We start from the raw sequence: 18,377 nt of genomic DNA, 5'->3' as shown, positions 1-18,377 counted from the left end.
CGCCTCCGACCACCACTCGTAGTAGGGGATGCCGAGAGAGATTTTGGCAGGAGAAAATTTTCAAAATGCATTTCACACAATTCCAATTACATCCACATTACATTTTATTCCAATAGTACGCATCATCAAGCTGCATAAAACTCTTGAACACAGTTGACAATGCTTTAATTTGTCAAATACTTATGTTAATGGGATGTTCCTCAAATCCTACAACTAAACTTCCATCTCCCGATTCAATCACCATCTCCCCATCTTCATTGGCCCTACTAAAATGCTCACATGGACTCACCGAAAACTCGACACTCACCTTCTCTTTAGCATCGGTCTTAACCGTTTGAAACCCGACCAATTGTTTCATCGGACCACCACTGCCACGTTGACCACGACTCAGAAACAAAAGGACTGGGTGCTTACCCGCCATCTCCCCTTCGTTCTTACACTAACAATAACAGAAACCCTAGCCTTGTCGCACGACCCCGATCCCAAATCCTGGACCGCGACATACCCTAGGTCGGAAGCGGATGATGATGATGTCTTGAGATCTAACTTACTTTGGCTCACGGACACGATCTTGTAAGAATATGTGGTGTAGCTCAGCCCGTACCCGAATTCAAACACCTTTTCGCCATTATAGAATCTGTAGGTGCGCCCCGGGTAGTGAGACGACGGGTCGGCCCTCATTCTCATATCAGTCATCGGTATCTTGATGAAATCTTGTGGATACCAAGTCATAGTCAACCTTCCTCCTAAAACAAGAAATATAAATTAACTGAGATAACTCACACATGAATATCTCAACATTTGACACTTCCAATTTTTCACTTTTGTTACCTGGATTATAGTCACCAAATATGATCTCTGCAATTGCTCTCCCTCCAGACTGGCCAGGATAGCCTGCCCACAAAATGCTTCCTATTTTCGGCTCATTTTTCGCAAACGAAACATCGACTGGCCCTCCACATAACAACACCAACACAACAGGCTTCTTGGCCACCTTGGCAACGCTCATGATCAAGCTCTGCTGCTTCGCTGGAAGCACCAAATCATCGCGATCAAGATCCTCCTTCTCGCGTTCTTGGTTAAGTCCCATCACCAAAACCACATGATCCGCTGATTTTGCAAGCTCGACCGCCCTCTTCACATCGACAGAGCTACAATTGACGGTGTCACACCCTTGTTCAAACTTGACATCCTCAACATAACTCATTAGTCCTTGTAGTGGAGTGATGGTCATGCAAGGCGGCCCATGGTAGTTCCCAAGAAGTACCTTGGAAACATTCGCATTCGGGCCTATCACTGCAAGAGACCCCTTCTCGGCCTTGGGTAGCGGCAACAGGTTTCCCTCATTCTTCAGAAGGACTATCCCCTGCCTGGCTACCTCAAGTGCCAGCTCCTGGTGCTCGGGCGAGCAGACATCTGCACGCCCGAGTTTAGCATAGGTCCCGCTTGGGGGGCCGTTGAAGAGACCTAACCTCATCCTCACAGAGAAAAGATTCTCAAGAGCCCTGTCTATATCAGATACAGACACTGTCCCCTTCAAAACAGCAGATTTTGTGTAATTCCCCAAGTATGAACCACAGTTCACATCCATTCCTACATCCAAACACACACACATCACATTAAGTATACATTTTTCAAGTGATCAAAACACACACACACACACACATCACAAACCAGCTTTGAGCACATCAGCAACAGCCTCTTCATCCGATTTTGCATAATGTTGCTGATGAAAGAGAAGCGAAACCGCATCACAATCCGAGGTTATGTACCTAAAAATCGGAACCCCCAAACAACGTTAGCCGATTAAAAAACACACCAAAACAAAAACAAAAACACACAACCAACCCTTCAAATCCCCACTCTCCGCGGGCAGTCTTGGTGAGCAGATTATAATCCGCGCAGTTAGGGACCCCGTTCACAAGATTATATCCCACTCGCCTTCCCCTCCTCGATGCATCCCTTGAACGGGGGCTGGTACGTATCTGCCAAATCCTGTTTCGTCACCTAAAACAACCCAAACTTCCTATAAATACCACAAAACACATCAAGAACATGACATGATCAAACAAGATTAGATAGTGCTATTACTTGAGCATTGAAGGTGAATCGATCATATCCTTCCCATCGGTCGAGATCATAGGCAGTGAAGTGCTTGCAACACGCGGAGACTTGGAGGTGGCCGTCTTTGAGAGTTCTGCCCTCAAAGGAGTCGCCTTGGAGGCCTCTGACAAACGACGTGGCATACTTGGCCGTGAGCAAGGGGTCCTCCCCGGGGTCTCCTGCCCCCTCCCCCACCGCGGATCCCTGAAGATGTTGATGTTTGGCGCCCAGAACGTTAGGCCAATTGCCTGCCCCTCGTTGTACATGGCTCTTGCCTCTCTTCCGATTACCTTCATATTTGTTATCACTAACATTAACTCAATTATCAACACCATTTGTTTGTAAATGTTTCTCTGTTTTCTTGATCAAACTAGCAAAATTTTTACATTAAAACCTTAATACTAGGATAGAACTAAAACTGCTGCAAACACAAACACATACCACATTTCAATTGAGAATCAAATGTGTTATTTTTTAGCTCAAAATAGATCATCATCAGCATTGTTACAACTTTTATTTGGCCTTAAATTTCTGGACCAAGATTGCATTTTTCATTTAATCTTATTAATATTTCTTTTTTTTCAGCTCCGAATCTGTTGCGTCAGTATGTTCAACTAGTCTTTTCATGGCTGTTGCATCTGTTTAAATTCAAGACTTTATTAACGTAGATTTGAAGAATACTGAAAACACACGCATATAACTCCTCGTCTCCTCCTTTGAACTAAAAATCATTTTTATTACAAAATCATTCCTTTTTTATGAGTATGATTTGGCCTTCAATTTCTATTTCTATTACCGAAATATTTCCCATTTTAACCCTATTACCACACCATTATATTTAGACGCTTCTACATAAAACCTATACAAATTAGTGCTAAGTTTAAAATGTAACACACACACACACACACACTAAGGCCACCCGCAACGCGTTACGCGGGTGGCCCGTGTTTCGTTCCGCAGTGACGGAACCGGGACGGGACGCGTTGCAATGTCTCGTCCCGTCACCAGCCCGTCCCCAGCACATCCCGCAACCCATCCCGCAGTGACCAATCGCGTGACGTCTCGCCACGCGCCGAGGCGACGTGGCGAGCTCCCAGGCGATGCGTGACGCCCACTCACCGGCCCGCGAGTGGGATTCGTCAAGCTGACGCAATAATTCATTTTTTAAAAAAAATTCGAAATAAAAAAATTAAATTGTGAAAACGGTAATGTTACCGTTTTATAGCCGTTTCCAATTTTTTTTTTACTCTATAAATACTGCTAAGTCATCCTCATTTCACACACAACTACACATCTATTTTTCCCAAATCATCTCCATTTCCTCTCCAATTTTCATCTCAAATCATCTCTCTTTTATTCTTCCCCCAAATTTAATCGATCTCATGGATCCATATGAGCAAATGCGTCAAGGACACGTGACTCTTCCGCCCACGCCCAACTCCAAGATGATCTCATGGAGCACATTTGGGAAAACTTTGGTGGAGGGAATTAAATTATGTATTTTTAATTTTTTTAGGATTTTTAATTATGTTTTTTTTTTTTATTTTTTACGAATTTTATGTTGTAATGTTATTTTATTTTTAATGAAAAAAATAGAAAAAATGAAATTGAATGGATAGTAACTTAAGGGACGGTTAAGGGACGGATGATTGCAGGTTTCGTCCTTTAGTTAAGGGATGGAGTAAAAAAGTACAGTGGGGCCCGCAAATAGTGTTTTAAAAGACGGTATAGTGACAGTGTTGTGAAAGGCCTAGCATGCACCAAAAGGCACTTTTTTATTTTTAAATTAAAGTCTTAAGGCACTTTTTTATTTTTAAATTAAAGTCTTAAAGCAGGGAGTGATGGAAGGTAACAGTAGTGTAGAGTGTAGACACAAAAATCCAATCTTTGACTATTCTTTAATCAAAAAATTAATGCCCCCGCTGATTAATTTGGCATTACATGAGAAAAACGAATCTAAATCCATCCAATCCTCTATTTCTGCACTTAAAATATTCACAAACAACTTCTGCAAAAATCAAGAATCCCATCTTGCTAACATAGAAAAAAAAACCGTCATCGATTTGTACCATGATTTGAAAAATCCTTATCCCGAGCTTAAACTAATCTAAAAATTCAATATTTCCAAGATCCCACATCTCATTTAACCATCATTCAAAAAAAATTAAAAATAAAAAAATGTTGAATGAATGTAGCTAGCTAACCTTTGCAATCCGATACCAGAGATGGGCATCGAATGTGGAGGCCGTGAGAATGACCTGAGGGAAGCTGGTGGCGGCCTCGACGACCCCGTCGAACTTGACCCCGTTCTCGACCCCCGTGGCGACGGCCACCCCATGCAGCGCCTCCGACCACCACTGGTAGTAGGGGATGCCTAGGCGTGGGATGGCCGCAGCCTTGTTGACGAGCTGCGAGATCTTTTCGTCCAACGTTAGCCGCGAGATCAGGTCGCGGGCCCGCTCCCTGACCGGCAAGCCCGCGTCACAGAACGGGTATGGTCTAGTTGGTGGAGTGGACGAACTCCCGCATGAGAATGGCGGGAGTTTGGATTTGGATTGGTGTGTAGCATCGATAGACAAAGTGGTGATACAAATTACAAGAGCTAAGATATGGATAATGTGCCTCATTTTTTTTCCAAATTTTTGTATGGTTTTGATGAAAATTATTGAAGGAGAAATGAGGCCATATAGTAACATGTGATGGTAGGGGCACTATCTTTATATTGGGACAAAATGGAACTAGTTGGGACCGTTGGGTTTAAGTATCTCTCCCACTAATTATTTTTGTATAGCTTAGTAGTAAATAATTAAAAATGAATATCTATATAGTGATTTGAGGTGGTTTGTATTTTGCTATATTTAAAGAAAAATAGGAGGTGGGTTAGGTGTGAGATGTTAAAAACTTAAAATAGAAGAGAGTACGTACATTTTTAGTTCTCTAAATAGGAGGTTGTTCTTTAAAAATATCACTTGTGAACATTGATTTATTATCGTGGATAGATCTTTTGCATTTTTTTAAACTAAAATATTCTCCGTGCTAGAAAGGTTATTATGCTTTTTTCATGAGAGAGAATTGTCAATTTTGTTCATTCATTTAGCCATGATAGGCAATTATTCGTTAACGACTTCTGTTGAGAAATACAATAAAAATGAATGAATCAAGTGTAATCAAACTGACGGTTATAAACAAATAACTCATATAGTCAGGGGTATTTTTGTTTAAAAAATCTTAGAAATGGAAAAGTCCTACTAAGTACTAACGATATTATATCAACGTTCATGGACGTTTGATGGTATTTTTAAAAAATATAGATCACATATTAGTGCAATATGCAGAGACGAAAAATGTATTCATACTCCTATTTAAGATGGAATATTAGATATTTCTTATTGTTGATTTTTGGAAACTTCACTAATAAAAATCTACTTTTAACTATTTATTTACTTTTGTTTGGTGGTTGGTGGGGGTGGGTGACTGGGTGTGTGGTGAGAGTTTCGAAAGTTTCCTTTAATGATTATGAATTTACAATATCATTCGTAAAAATCTTAATTTATCGGTACATTTTACTATTCAATGAAGTTATCACCTCATAACAATCTTTGTACGTTTACAATGTACTATAGTAGTATCAATTTTCGGTATGTTAAAAATTATTATATAATGAGCTCAATAATTCCTAGCTAGTTTTATTTTCTTCTTTTTGCTAATTTTCATTGCATTATTTCTAAAATGTGGTCACACTATAGGAAAGAAAAAAAAGGTAATAGGTCCATAGACATTCTTTTCCGTTATGTATCTTTCAACATTAGCTAAAAACTCATTTTCACATTATTAGATTTAGGTTACTCAATTTTATTTTATTTTCACTTCTTAACGTGAAATATCAAATTAGCTTTAGGTCGTTGTCGTGACTCGTATTGTATGATTGTATAATACTTTCAATTTTCTATAACATTTATTCACTTCTATTTTTTGTGTAAAATTTTCGGTCTCGTGTGGGCCGCCTTCGATTTCCCTTTGGCCCAATTGGTTTAGGAGTTTAACAACACTAGTTTTAAAACGAGATAGCATAATATTAGGCCGATCATGTGCCGAAATTCGGTCGGCCCACAAACCACCTTTAATTAAAGAAAGGAATCAGCCTAGTAAAACCTGTCATGGGCCAAGCCTACAACTATATTGCAAAAAAAAGAGATGAGAAGAAATGAAACTTATAAAATACTCCTTTATTAGATAATTTTTTTAAAATAGACTGTCTCCTTTAGGTTATGATTATAAGGCCATCCACAACGCTGTTCCTATACCGTTCCTTAAACCACTATTTGAGGGCCCCACTGTACTTTTTTACTCCATTCCTTAACTAAGGAACGGAACCTGCAACCCTCCGTTCCTTAACCGTTCCTTAAATTACTATTCATTCAATTTCATTTTTTTTTATTTCCAACCCAATTCAATTTAAATAAACACACTTTAAAAAACAAACACACTTTATTAAAAAAACACACAACATTAAAAAAAATTACAACTTAAACGTAAAAAAATAAAAGCACACAATTAAAATCCTAAAAAAATGAAACTGTCATGGGCCAAGCCTACAACTATATTGCCTAGTAAAAACCTGTCATGGGCCAAGCCTACAACTATATTGCAAAAAAAAGAGATGAGAAGAAATGAAACTTATAAAATACTCCTTTATTAGATAATTTTTTTAAAATAGACTGTCTCCTTTAGGTTATGATTATAAGGCCATCCACAACGTTGTTCCTATACCGTTCCTTAAACCACTATTTGAGGGCCCCACTGTACTTTTTTACTCCATTCCTTAACTAAGGAACGGAACCTGCAACCCTCCGTTCCTTAACCGTTCCTTAAATTACTATTCATTCAATTTCATTTTTTTTATTTCCAACCCAATTCAATTTAAATAAACACACTTTAAAAAACAAACACACTTTATTAAAAAAACACACAACATTAAAAAAAATTACAACTTAAACGTAAAAAAATAAAAGCACACAATTAAAATCCTAAAAAAATAAAAGTACACAATTTTAATAATTTCTTCCGCCTCCCGTCGTCGATCTTCTTCAAGTGATTATTCCAATATTTGACGCATTTGTTCATAAGGATCCATTAGTTTGATTAAATTTGGGAGAAGGAAAATATAGTTGATTTGAGATGAAAATTGGGGTGGAAATAGAAAGGAATAGATGTGTGTTTGTGATTGAAATGAGTATGAAATAGGAGTATTTATAGAGTAAATAAATTAAATAAAAAATAAAAAAAATAAAAAACGGATATAAAAAAAACGGTCTCATTATCGTTGCAAAAAATTTTTTTTTTTTTTATTAAATTCGAATTTTTTTTAAAAAAATTAATTATTGCGTCACCGGACGAAGCCCACTCGCGGGGCAGCGAGTGGGCTGCACGCGTCGAATGGGAGGCCGCCACGTCGCCTCGGCGCGTGGCGGAACGTTCCGTTCCGCGTTCCTCCGGAACGGAACGCAGCACGGCATAGGAATGGCGACGGCACGGAACGGCGACGGAACGCACCCCGCAACGCGTGCCGCCGCGGAACCGTTCCGCCGGAACGGCATAGGAACCGCAACGGCACAGCGTTGCGGGTGCCCTAAGATACTTGTACTCCATCTGTGCCAGTTCAAATGAGTAATTTCTGTTTTGGAATAGGAAGTGGTATATATGCATTGGGTTAAATTGTAGATAATATATTAAGAGAGAGGGAGAATAGAGTACAGTGGTGTATGCAGAATTTTTGATTCGGGGGTGCGATATTTACTTTGATATAAAGAAAATTATTCGCTTATTTTTCTTTCATTTTGTTAGTTGTGAATATAAAAATATAAATATAATAATTATATAATAAATAAAATACCTTCAAAGTCTGTAGATAAACTTTTGATCAAACTAGGAAAGTAATTAAATTCCTGTGTTTGTTTCCGTTTTTAATCAAACTGGGAAAGTAATCAAAATCCTAAAACAAGGAAAGTTAGTACAACTTTCTAGGATTCTGAATCCTAACTTTTCTTAGGTATTCTTTTTCCCAGTTTTAGGATTCTTACATATTTAATGTAATATAGTACAGTTTATTATTATTATTATTATTATTATTATTATTATTATTATTATTATTATTATTATTATTATCATCATCATTATTATTGTTATTATTTATTACAATGTTTTAAAAATAATTTAAAAGTATAAACCATACTTAATTTCAGGATAATAAATAACTATAATTCAAATTATCATAATTATAACTATACTATTAATATTTATTTTATTATCAAAATAATAATAATAATTTTTTAAATAATTAAATATAATTGTAATTATATAATAATATAATAATTATTAATTTATAAATTATATAATAAAATTGTAGTGAAATTTTAAATTATAAAATTTATTGAATTAAAAATTATGTAAATATAATGATAATAATAATAATAATAATAATAATAATAATCTTATTTATTATTATATTATTATATATTATGATGTATAATCCATATTTAAACTATCCATCGTAATAATAAATAAAATAATATAATTATTATCATTTGTAATTAATAATTTATTAAATAATATGTATTATTATTTTTTATAAATAAAAAATAATAAGTATATTTTTAGTTTGGTGTTTAAATCAAATATATACTTCAAATCTTGATATTTTCCAAACACGGGAAAGTAAAGTTATTAGAAATCATATTCCTGGGATTCATTTTCCCAGGAATCATTTTTCTTGCCAACTTTACTTTCCTGCCAACCAAACATGGCCTAAGTAAACTTTTGATATTGTATTGAAAATAATACATAAACATAGTAATCTGTGGATAAAAACACTTGAAAGTAAACTATTGATATAGTATTGAAAATAATACATAAACACAGTAATCTATAGATAAAAACACTTGAAAGTCTCCATATAAATAAAAATATAATCGTAATCACTATAAAATGGAAGAAGAAAAGAATAAATTGTAGCAAAAATACTCTCAAGTTTCATGTAGGAGTACAATATAACTCTAATAATAGAAGAATAAAAATGAGGCCGCTGGGGATCGAACTCGCGTCTCACGGAAGGCGAAAGGCGTGTTCTACCACTGTGCCACTAAAGTATTTTAAACTGATGGTACAATATATTATAGAAAACCAAAAGTTTGGGGGTACAGTTGTACCCCCTTGTACTACACTGGATACGCCACTGATAGAGTAGAAAAGAGAAGATAGTTAATTATTGCCAAAAAGAACATAGCTTACCAATAATTATGAGATTAATTAGAATTTTTAAAAAATTATGAGATTAATCAGAATTTAAACAAACCTTATAATTTAAATAACTAGTAACCCTATAATTAATTATACTCCTCCTTTGTTAATGCAATGACACTATTTTTTGAACGAAAAAGAGTATTGTACTAATAAGTTGATTTTTATGAATTACTCCGTCCGTCTCGCTTTAGCAGTCCCGGTTACTTTTGCGCACTCATTTTATAAAAATGATAATAAATAGTTAAAGTGGAGAAATTGTAAAGTAAGATAGAGAATAATGTAGAGAAGAGTCTTATCTACATTATTCTCTCTCGTACTTTACTATTTCTCCACTTTAACTATTTATTATCATTTTTACAAAACGAGTGCAAAAAAGCAACTGGAACTGCTAAAGCGGGACGAAGGGAGTAGTAGTTTGGAACCTATTGTTTGACTATTACTTTTGTAGTTATGTATGATAATATGCACTTAGCCACAAATCCATCTAACCATTTAAAAAGAAATCAACAAAGTTTTTCTATTTTAAAAAGGGCCCTACAGAAATTTTTCATTTTTACAGAAAACAAAAACTCACCAATTTAATTTAATATGAAACTAACCTACCCTTCTTTGATTCATTGACATCATCATTATTACATTACTGGACATTTGAATAAAATGTTATGAGGGAGTTAAAAGAACAATATCAAAATGTTGTACGTACTTAAATATCAGGTAGAGACCATTTCACACAATTTAAAATACAATCCACATTACAATTTATTTCCAAGAGTCATTATCAAGTTGCATAAAACTCTTTTAACACCACAATTGGCAGTTCTATAATTTGTCATAAATTTATTCTAAATGGATGCTCCTCATCTCCTACAACTAAACTCGCATCTCCTAATTCAATCACCATCTCCCCATCTTCATTAGCGCTACTAAAATGCTCACAAGGACTCACCGAAAACTCAACGCTCGCCTTCTCCTTAGCATTGATCCTAACCGGCTGAAACCCGATCAATTGTTTCATCGGGCTACCAATACCACCACTATATTGAGTGCGCTTCAAAAACAAAAGCACTGGGTGCTTACCCGCCATCTTTCCTTTATTCTTAACACTTACTCTTACCAAAAACCTAGCCTTCTCACACCACCCCGATCCCAACTCTTGTATCGAGATATACCCTAGGTTGGAAGTGGATGATGATGCCTTCATATCAAACCCCACGAAATCGATCTTGTAAGAATAGGTGGTGTAGCTCAGCCCGTACCCGAATTCAAACACCTTTTCGCCTTTGTAGAATCTATAGGTACGCCCGGGGAAGCCGGATGAAGGATCCGCCCTCATTCTCATATCGATCATCGGTATCTTCACGAAGTCTTGGGGATACCAAGTCATAGTCAACCTACCTCCTAAAACAAGAAAAATAGACTACTATTAGAGGTGAAGTGAATATCTGGACGTTAATAATGTTTGCCATATTTGATTTTAAACCTCTTTTTTGTTTCTTCTTTTCTTACCAGGATTATAGTCTCCAAATATGATCTCTGCAATTGCTCTCCCTCCAGCCTGACCAGGATACCCAGCCCACAAAATGCTTCCTATTTTTGGCTCATTTTTGGCGAATGAAACATCAATCGGCCCTCCACATAGCAGCACCAACACGACAGGCTTCTTAGCCGCCTCGGCAACGCTCATGATCAAGCTTTGCTGCTTCCCCGGAAGAACCAAATCCACACGATCAATATACTCTGCTTCTTGTAGTTGGTTGGATCCCATCACCAAAACCACGTGGTCCGCTGACTTTGCAAGCTCGACCGCTCTTTTCTCATCGACAGAGCTACCATTGACAATGCCACACCCTTGTTCAAACTTCACATCCTCAACATAACTCATTAGCCCTTGGAGTGGACTGATGGTGCTGCAAGGCGGCCCCGCGTAGTTTCCGAGAAGCGTATTGTAAATCTTCGCGTTCGGGCCTATCACCGCAAGAGTCCCCTTTTTGGCCTTGGATAGCGGCAATAGTTTTCTCTCATTTTTCAGCAGGACTATCCCCTGCCTGGCTGCCTCAAGTGCCAGCTCCTGGTGCTCGGGTGCGCAGACATCTGCACGCCCTAGTTTCCCGTAGGTCCCACTTGGGGGCCCATTGAAGAGACCTAACCGCATCCTCACAGTGAAAAGATTCTCTAGAGCTTTGTCTATGTCAGATTCAGAAATTATCCCTTTCAAAACGGCAGATTTTGCATAGTTTCCCAAATACGGACCACAACCCACATCCATTCCTACATTCATCCCAAACACACACACACACACATCACATTAATGTTAGTATTTTCAATAGATCAAAGCGCGCACACACACATCACAAACCAGCTTTGAGCGCATCAGCAACAGCCTCTTCATCTGATTTTGCATAATGTTGCTTCCGAAAGAGAAGCGAAACTGCATCACAGTCTGAGGTTATGTACCTAAAACCAGACCCCCCAAACAACGTTAGCCGGTTTAAAACACACACGAAAACAAAAAAAAACGTAACTAACCCGTCAAACCCCCACTCTCCGCGGGCAGTCTTGGTGAGCAGATCATAATCCACGCAGTTTGGGACCCCATTCACAAGATTATACGCGCACATTAACCCACTCGCCTTCCCCTCCTCGACGCAACCCTTGAATGAGGGCTGGTACGTATCCGCCAAATCCCGTTTCGTCACCTAAAACAACCCAAACAATATTTTGGACCCACATTAAAACAGAACAAGACTACTATTACTTACTTGAGCATTAAAGGTGAAGCGTTCATATCCCTTCCAGCTTTCGAGATCGTAGGCAGTGAAGTGCTTGCAACACGCGGAGGCTTGGAGGTGACCGTCTTTGAGGGCTCCACCCTCAAAGGAGTCGCCTTGGAGGCCTCTGACAAACGACGTGGCATACTTGGCGGTGAGCAAGGGGTCCTCCCCAGGGGTCTCCTGCCCCCTCCCCCACCGCGGATCCCTGAAGATGTTGATGTTTGGCGCCCAGAACGTTAGGCCGGTCGCCTGCCCCTCATTGTACATGGCTCTTCCCTCTGTTCCAATCACCTTCAAATTTGTTGTCAAATCTTAGCTATCATTAATTCAAATATCAACACCATTTGCTTCTAAAGTGTGTTTGTATGTATGTCTACAGTGTATAATGTGTGTGCGCGCGCAATATGTGTAGTATATGTATTTTGTGTATATTGATTGTGTGTGTAGTTGATACAGACCAAACAGGAGAACTCATCCCAAAAGACTAGCATGTTAGGAGAGAGAGCTCATTTAGTCTATATACCCCACATCAGTTGTTCTCACAATCGATGTGGGAATTGAATCCGTAACAGTAGTACATATGAAATGGGTGCATTGTGGACACTATTTATGAATTTGGCCCAAAAATATTCAAAAACAACTTTAAAAAAACAAGAATCCCATGAATTAAAATAAAAAAAACTTATCCCAAGCTTAAACTAATCTAATAATGAAATCTTTTCAAGATCCGAAATCTGATTTAGTCATCACATCAAACAAAATAAAAAATGTTGAACCTTTGCTATCCGATACCAGAGATGAGCATCGAATGAGGAGGCGGTGAGTATGATCTGAGGGAAGCTGGTGGCTGCCTTGACGACCCCGTCAAACGAGATGCCAGTCTCGACTCCTTCGAAGGCAGCCAACCCATGCAGCGCCTCCGACCACCACTGGTAGTAGGGGACGCCGAGGCGTGGGATGGCCGAGGCATTGTTGCTCAGCTGCGAGATCTTCTCGTCCAACGTCAGCCGCGAGATCAGGTCGCGCGCCCGCTCCCTCACTGGCATGCCCGTGTCGCAGAACGGGTAGGACCGACTCCCGCATGAAAATGGCGGGAGTTTGGATTCATTCGTCGACAAACTGGTCGAACATGTAATACTACAAATTAGGAGACCTAACAGATGGAGGATAATGTGTCTCATTTTTTTATCAAAATATTTGTATGGTTTAATGGAAATTATTGGAGGAGAAATGAATATCTATATTGTGATTTGAGGTGCTGCATTGCTTTCTTGGGATTTGTATTTGTTACACACAAAAATTTAATAAGAACATAGACCAAAATTATTGGAAGATAAATGATGTACGATGTAAATCAATCTATCTATCAATATGTAAAAGTCGAGGTTTGAACCATTATTAATAGTATACTAGTACTATCTTGTAGTATCACTAAGCGTTACTTGAGCTGGGCTTTAAATTTCAAACGGATATGGACATTAAATTTTTGAATAACTGAATAATATGGACATGAAATTATGAGTTTCGGGAAGTTAATTAAAGTATGACGTTTTTGGATGGGAATTAAATTTCAAACATTAATGTGGACATTGAATTATAATATGGACATGAAATTATAATTACGGGATAATGTGAACATGAGATTATAATATGCATAAGTAATTACATAAAAAATTTAAGATAAGGAGAATGGTTTATATAATAGTGATTTGTATTACTACTGTAAACGTTTTTTAAACAGCCGAAAATCTCACTAAATAATCAATTAAGAGCATGAAACTAATGGGATTATGCGATTATTATTTAAAAGTGCCATTATATATAATAAAATCATAATAGCTTTACAAAGTGAAACAATTTTTTTTATTTTTTGTGATAAAAGGAGAAAGTGGAAGTGAAAAGATTTTTGAAAATAAATTGAATATTCATCTCCGTAGATGAAGGTTATAAAAGGGAAAGTTCCATGGTATAGTATTTCAAAGCAACTTTTTTTCCGCCATCTGAGATTGTAACATTTTCATTAGTTGTTCTTGCAAAAAAATTTGATGAAACCAACACTTTATTTTGTGAAGAAATATCGATAGTATATAAGTCTTACTACTTCTATGTTTAATTATTTCATATGGGTCAATTTTGTAAGAATTTCTTCTCTACACCATAGAGATGTCGTATGTAAATACATAATTGCAGGATTTATAGGTGAGAGAACGTCGTCTAACCTAAAAAAATTTATTCATTGAAATCATCAGTATCGCATTACTGGTCACTTAAATAAAATGTCACTACGAGGGAATTATAGAGAAATATCAAAATGAGATACATAAATATCAACGACACCATTTCAGACAATTTTAAATACAATCAACCTTAATACATTTTATTTCCAAGAGTCAATATCAAGTTGCATAAAACCCTTGAACACAATTGACAATCTATAATTTGTCACATATGAATTCTAATTGGATGCTCCTCATCTCCTACAACTAAACTCGCATCTCCTGATTCAATCACCATCTCCCCATCTTCACTAGCACTACTAAAATGCTCACACGGACTCACTGAAAACTTGACCAACACTTTCTCCTTAACATCAGTCTTTACCGTCTGAAACCCGACCAATTGTTTCATCGGGCTACCAACACCACCATCACCACCATATTGAGTACGCCTCAAAAATAAAAGCACCGGGTGCTTACCCGCCATCTTCCCTTTATTCTTAACACGAACTATAACAAAAAACTTAGCCTTCTTACACCACCTCGATCCCAACTCTTGGACCGATACGTACCTTAGGTTGGAAGTGGATGATGATGCCTTGAGATCAAAATTTCTTTGGCTTACGAAAACGATCTTGTAAGAATAAGTGGTGTAGCTCAACCCGTGCCCGAATTCAAACACCTTTTTGCCTCCGTAGAATCTATAGGTGCGCCCCGGGAAGCCAGATGATGGATCGGCCCTCATTCTCATATCGATCATCGGTATCTTCATAAATTCTTGGGGATACCAAGTCATAGTCAGCCTTCCTCCTAAAACAAGAAAAATGAATTAACTAATAAACGTGGTGAGTATCTCGATATTGATAATGTTAACCATATTTGATTTATTCTTCCTTCTTTTCTTACCAGGATTATAGTCTCCAAATATGATCTCTGCAATTGCTCCCCCTCCAGCCTGACCAGGATACCCAGCCCACAAAATGCTCCCTATTTTTGGCTCATTTTTGGCGAATGAAACATCAATCGGCCCTCCACATAGCAGCACCAACACGACAGGCTTCTTAGCCGCCTCGGCAACGCTCATGATCAAGCTTTCCTGCTCCCCAGGAAGCACCAAATCCTCGCGATCTTTATACTCTGATTCTTGTAGTTGGTTGGTTCCCATCACCAAAACCACGCAGTCCGCTGATTTTGCAAGCTCGACCGCTCTTTTCACATCGATAGAGCTATAGTTGATATCCTTTGCATATCTCATTAGCCCTTGGAGTGGAGTGATGGTGGTGCAAGGCGGCCCCCGGTAGTTTCCGAGAAGTACATTGGAAACATTCGCATTCGGGCCTATCACCGCAAGGGACCCCTTCCCGGCCTTGGATAGCGGCAGCAGTTTTCTCTCATTTTTCAGCAGGACTATCCCCTGCCTGGCTGCCTCAAGTGCCAGCTCCTGGTGCTCGGGTGCGCAGACATCTTCACGCCCGAGTTTCCCGTAGGTCCCACTTGGGGGCCCATTGAAGAGACCTAACCGAATCCTCACAGTGAAAAGATTCTCAAGAGCTTTGTCTATGTCAGATTCAGGCACTATCCCTTTCAAAACGGCAGATTTTATATAGTTTCCCAAATACGGACCACAACTCACATCCATTCCTACATTCATTCCAAACACACACACACACATCACATTAATGTTAGTATTTTCAATAGATCTAAACACGCATTACATCACAAACCAGCTTTGAGCGCATCAGCAACAGCCTCTTCATTTGATTTTGCATAATGTTGCTTTTGAAAGAGAAACGAAACTGCATCACAATCCGAGGTTATGTACCTAAAAATTGGAACCCCCAAACAACGTTAGGCGGTTCAAAAACACACGAAAACAAAAACAAAAACAAAAACGCAACCAACCCTTCAAACCCCCACTCTCCGCGGGCAGTCTCGGTGAGCAGATCATAATCCACGCAGTTAGGGACCCCATTCACAAGATTATACGCGCACATTAACCCACTTGCCTTCCCCTCCTTGATGCAGCCCTTAAACGGGGGCTGGTAAGTATCCGCCATATCCTGCTTCGTCACCTAAAAAAAAAGCCAAACTCTCCATAAATCCCACAAACCACATCAAGAAGATGACATGAATAGTACTATTACATTTGCATTGAAGGTGTAGCGTACATATCCCTTCCAGCTTTCAAGATCATAGGCAGTGAAGTGCTTGCAACACGCAGACACTAGGAGGTGGTCATCTTTGAGGGCTCGGCCCTCAAAGGAGTCACCTTGGAGGCCCCTGACAAACGAGGTGGCATACTTGGCGGTGAGCAAGGGGTCCTCCCCGGGGGTCTCCTGCCCCCTCCCCCACCGCGGATCCCTGAAGATGTTAACGGTTGGGGCCCAGAACGTTAGGCCCGTCGCCTGCCCCTCGTTGTACATTGCTCTTGCCTCTGTTCCGATCACCTTCAAATTTGTTTATAAATTTAAAAAAGCATTAATTGTCCCAAGTGACGTTAAAATGATTGAAATGCAGCTAGCCAACCTTTGCAATCCGGTACCAGAGATGGGCGTCGAATGAGGAGGCGGTGAGTATGACCTGAGGGAAGCTTGTGGCGGCCTTGACGACCCCGCGGAACGAGATGCCATTCTCGACCCCTTCGGCCACGGCCACCCCATGCAGCGCCTCCGACCACCACTGGTAGTAGGGGACGCCGAGGCGGGGGATGGCCGCGGCCTTGTTGATGAGCTGCGAGAGCTTCTCGTCCAACGTCAGCCGCGAGATCAGGTCGCGGGCCCGCTCCCTCACTGGCATGCCCTCATCGCAGAACGGGTAGGATCGACTCCCGCATGAAAATGGAGGGACTTTGGATTCATTCGTCGACAAACTGGTTGAACATGTAATGCTACAAATTAGGAGACCTAACATATGGATGATAATGTGTCTCATTTTATTTTATTTTTTTTTCAAAATATTTGTATGGTTTGATCAATATTTTTGGATGAGAAATGAATATTTATATTGATTTCTTGGGATTTCTATTTGTTATATGATACCAAAATTATTGGAGGATTAATGAATGTCTATGTTTGTGTAAACCACGTTTACATTTTGTTTTTCTTGACCTGAGCATTAAATTTCAAACGTTAATATCGACATTAAATTTTTTGAGTTTTGGGAAGTTAATTAAAGTATGATTTGTATCAGTAAGCATTTTTGGATGGGCATTAAATTTCAAACATCAATGTTGATATTCAATTTTCGAATAATATATGTGGACATGGGATTTGATGAATCGGCGAATTTTCGGTGGTGATGAATGCTGGTAGAAAATACGGATCACGACACAGAGAATTTACGTGGTTCGATTTACTGAGGTAAATCTACGTCCACGGGAAGAAAAGAGGGCAGAGTTGTATTGCTTGATCTGTTTTCTACAGCTTACAATACAGACTTGCTATTTTGTATTTGATCTCTAGAAAGCGAGAGAGTCTAACCCTATCTATCTGATCTAGGTTCTATTTATACAAAGGACCAAGATCGTGGCATGCAGCACCATTTACTAGGTAGTGGATGTCGTGGAGATCGTGGCGATCTTGCATGGGTCCACTATCCTGCATGAGTTAATGACTGCTTGACACCACTAAATAGATCGTGGGTGTAGTGGAGGTGGAAATCCTGCATGAGTCCACTATCTCCTAGTTCGGTCGAATACTGAGACCGAACTGCTGAATTATTGCCGAGCAGCTTTTGCCGATCTGAGAGTAGAGCTTGATGCCGACCTGAGAGCAGAGTTTGATTGGTTGGCTTTTACCGAGCTGTAGGCTGGGGCCGAACTCTTTGGTTGTGCCGAACTGAACTCTTTAGTCATGCCGGACTGATACTCTTTAGTCATGCCGAACTGATACTCTTTCTTGGGCTTTAGGCTGATGGGCTTTACTGCTGTTGGGCTTGTTTAGTACGTACTCCATCACTACCCCCCCGGAAAGCGAAGTGAATCACTTCG

The 18,377-nt window shown here is 39.0% G+C and overlaps 2 protein-coding genes and 1 pseudogene across 3 annotated transcripts; all 3 read right to left on the bottom strand.

Moving 5' to 3' along the window:
* Positions 1 to 41: 41 nt before the first annotated feature.
* LOC121792864 lies at positions 42 to 4,859 on the bottom strand (annotated as a pseudogene).
* Positions 4,860 to 10,231: 5,372 nt separating this feature from the next.
* On the bottom strand, positions 10,232 to 13,234 carry LOC121769801 (probable beta-D-xylosidase 7). Its single transcript, XM_042166564.1, has 6 exons — positions 12,950 to 13,234; positions 12,162 to 12,464; positions 11,929 to 12,098; positions 11,759 to 11,856; positions 10,909 to 11,670; positions 10,232 to 10,800 (listed from the first exon to the last, which is right to left on the bottom strand). The coding sequence occupies exons 1-6, from the start codon at positions 13,217 to 13,219 to the stop codon at positions 10,232 to 10,234; spliced, it is 2,172 nt and encodes a 723-aa protein (XP_042022498.1). The 5' UTR covers positions 13,220 to 13,234.
* Positions 13,235 to 14,572: 1,338 nt separating this feature from the next.
* On the bottom strand, positions 14,573 to 17,254 carry LOC121768009 (probable beta-D-xylosidase 7). Of its 2 annotated transcripts, none has more exons than XM_042164360.1 (6): positions 16,916 to 17,254; positions 16,534 to 16,836; positions 16,292 to 16,461; positions 16,114 to 16,211; positions 15,296 to 16,030; positions 14,573 to 15,199 (listed from the first exon to the last, which is right to left on the bottom strand). In XM_042164360.1, the coding sequence occupies exons 1-6, from the start codon at positions 17,183 to 17,185 to the stop codon at positions 14,616 to 14,618; spliced, it is 2,160 nt and encodes a 719-aa protein (XP_042020294.1). In that variant the 5' UTR covers positions 17,186 to 17,254; the 3' UTR covers positions 14,573 to 14,615. The 2 variants fall into 2 exon arrangements, with proteins under 2 accessions (XP_042020294.1, XP_042020288.1); XM_042164354.1 differs by having other exon boundaries at positions 16,534 to 16,823; positions 16,916 to 16,988.
* Between the last annotated feature and the right edge of the window lie 1,123 nt (positions 17,255 to 18,377).

Source organism: Salvia splendens, chromosome 2, assembly GCF_004379255.2.
Source record: "Salvia splendens isolate huo1 chromosome 2, SspV2, whole genome shotgun sequence".
NCBI classification, from domain to species: domain Eukaryota; kingdom Viridiplantae; phylum Streptophyta; class Magnoliopsida; order Lamiales; family Lamiaceae; genus Salvia; species Salvia splendens.
This window is presented reverse-complemented; position numbering and strand designations above follow the sequence as displayed.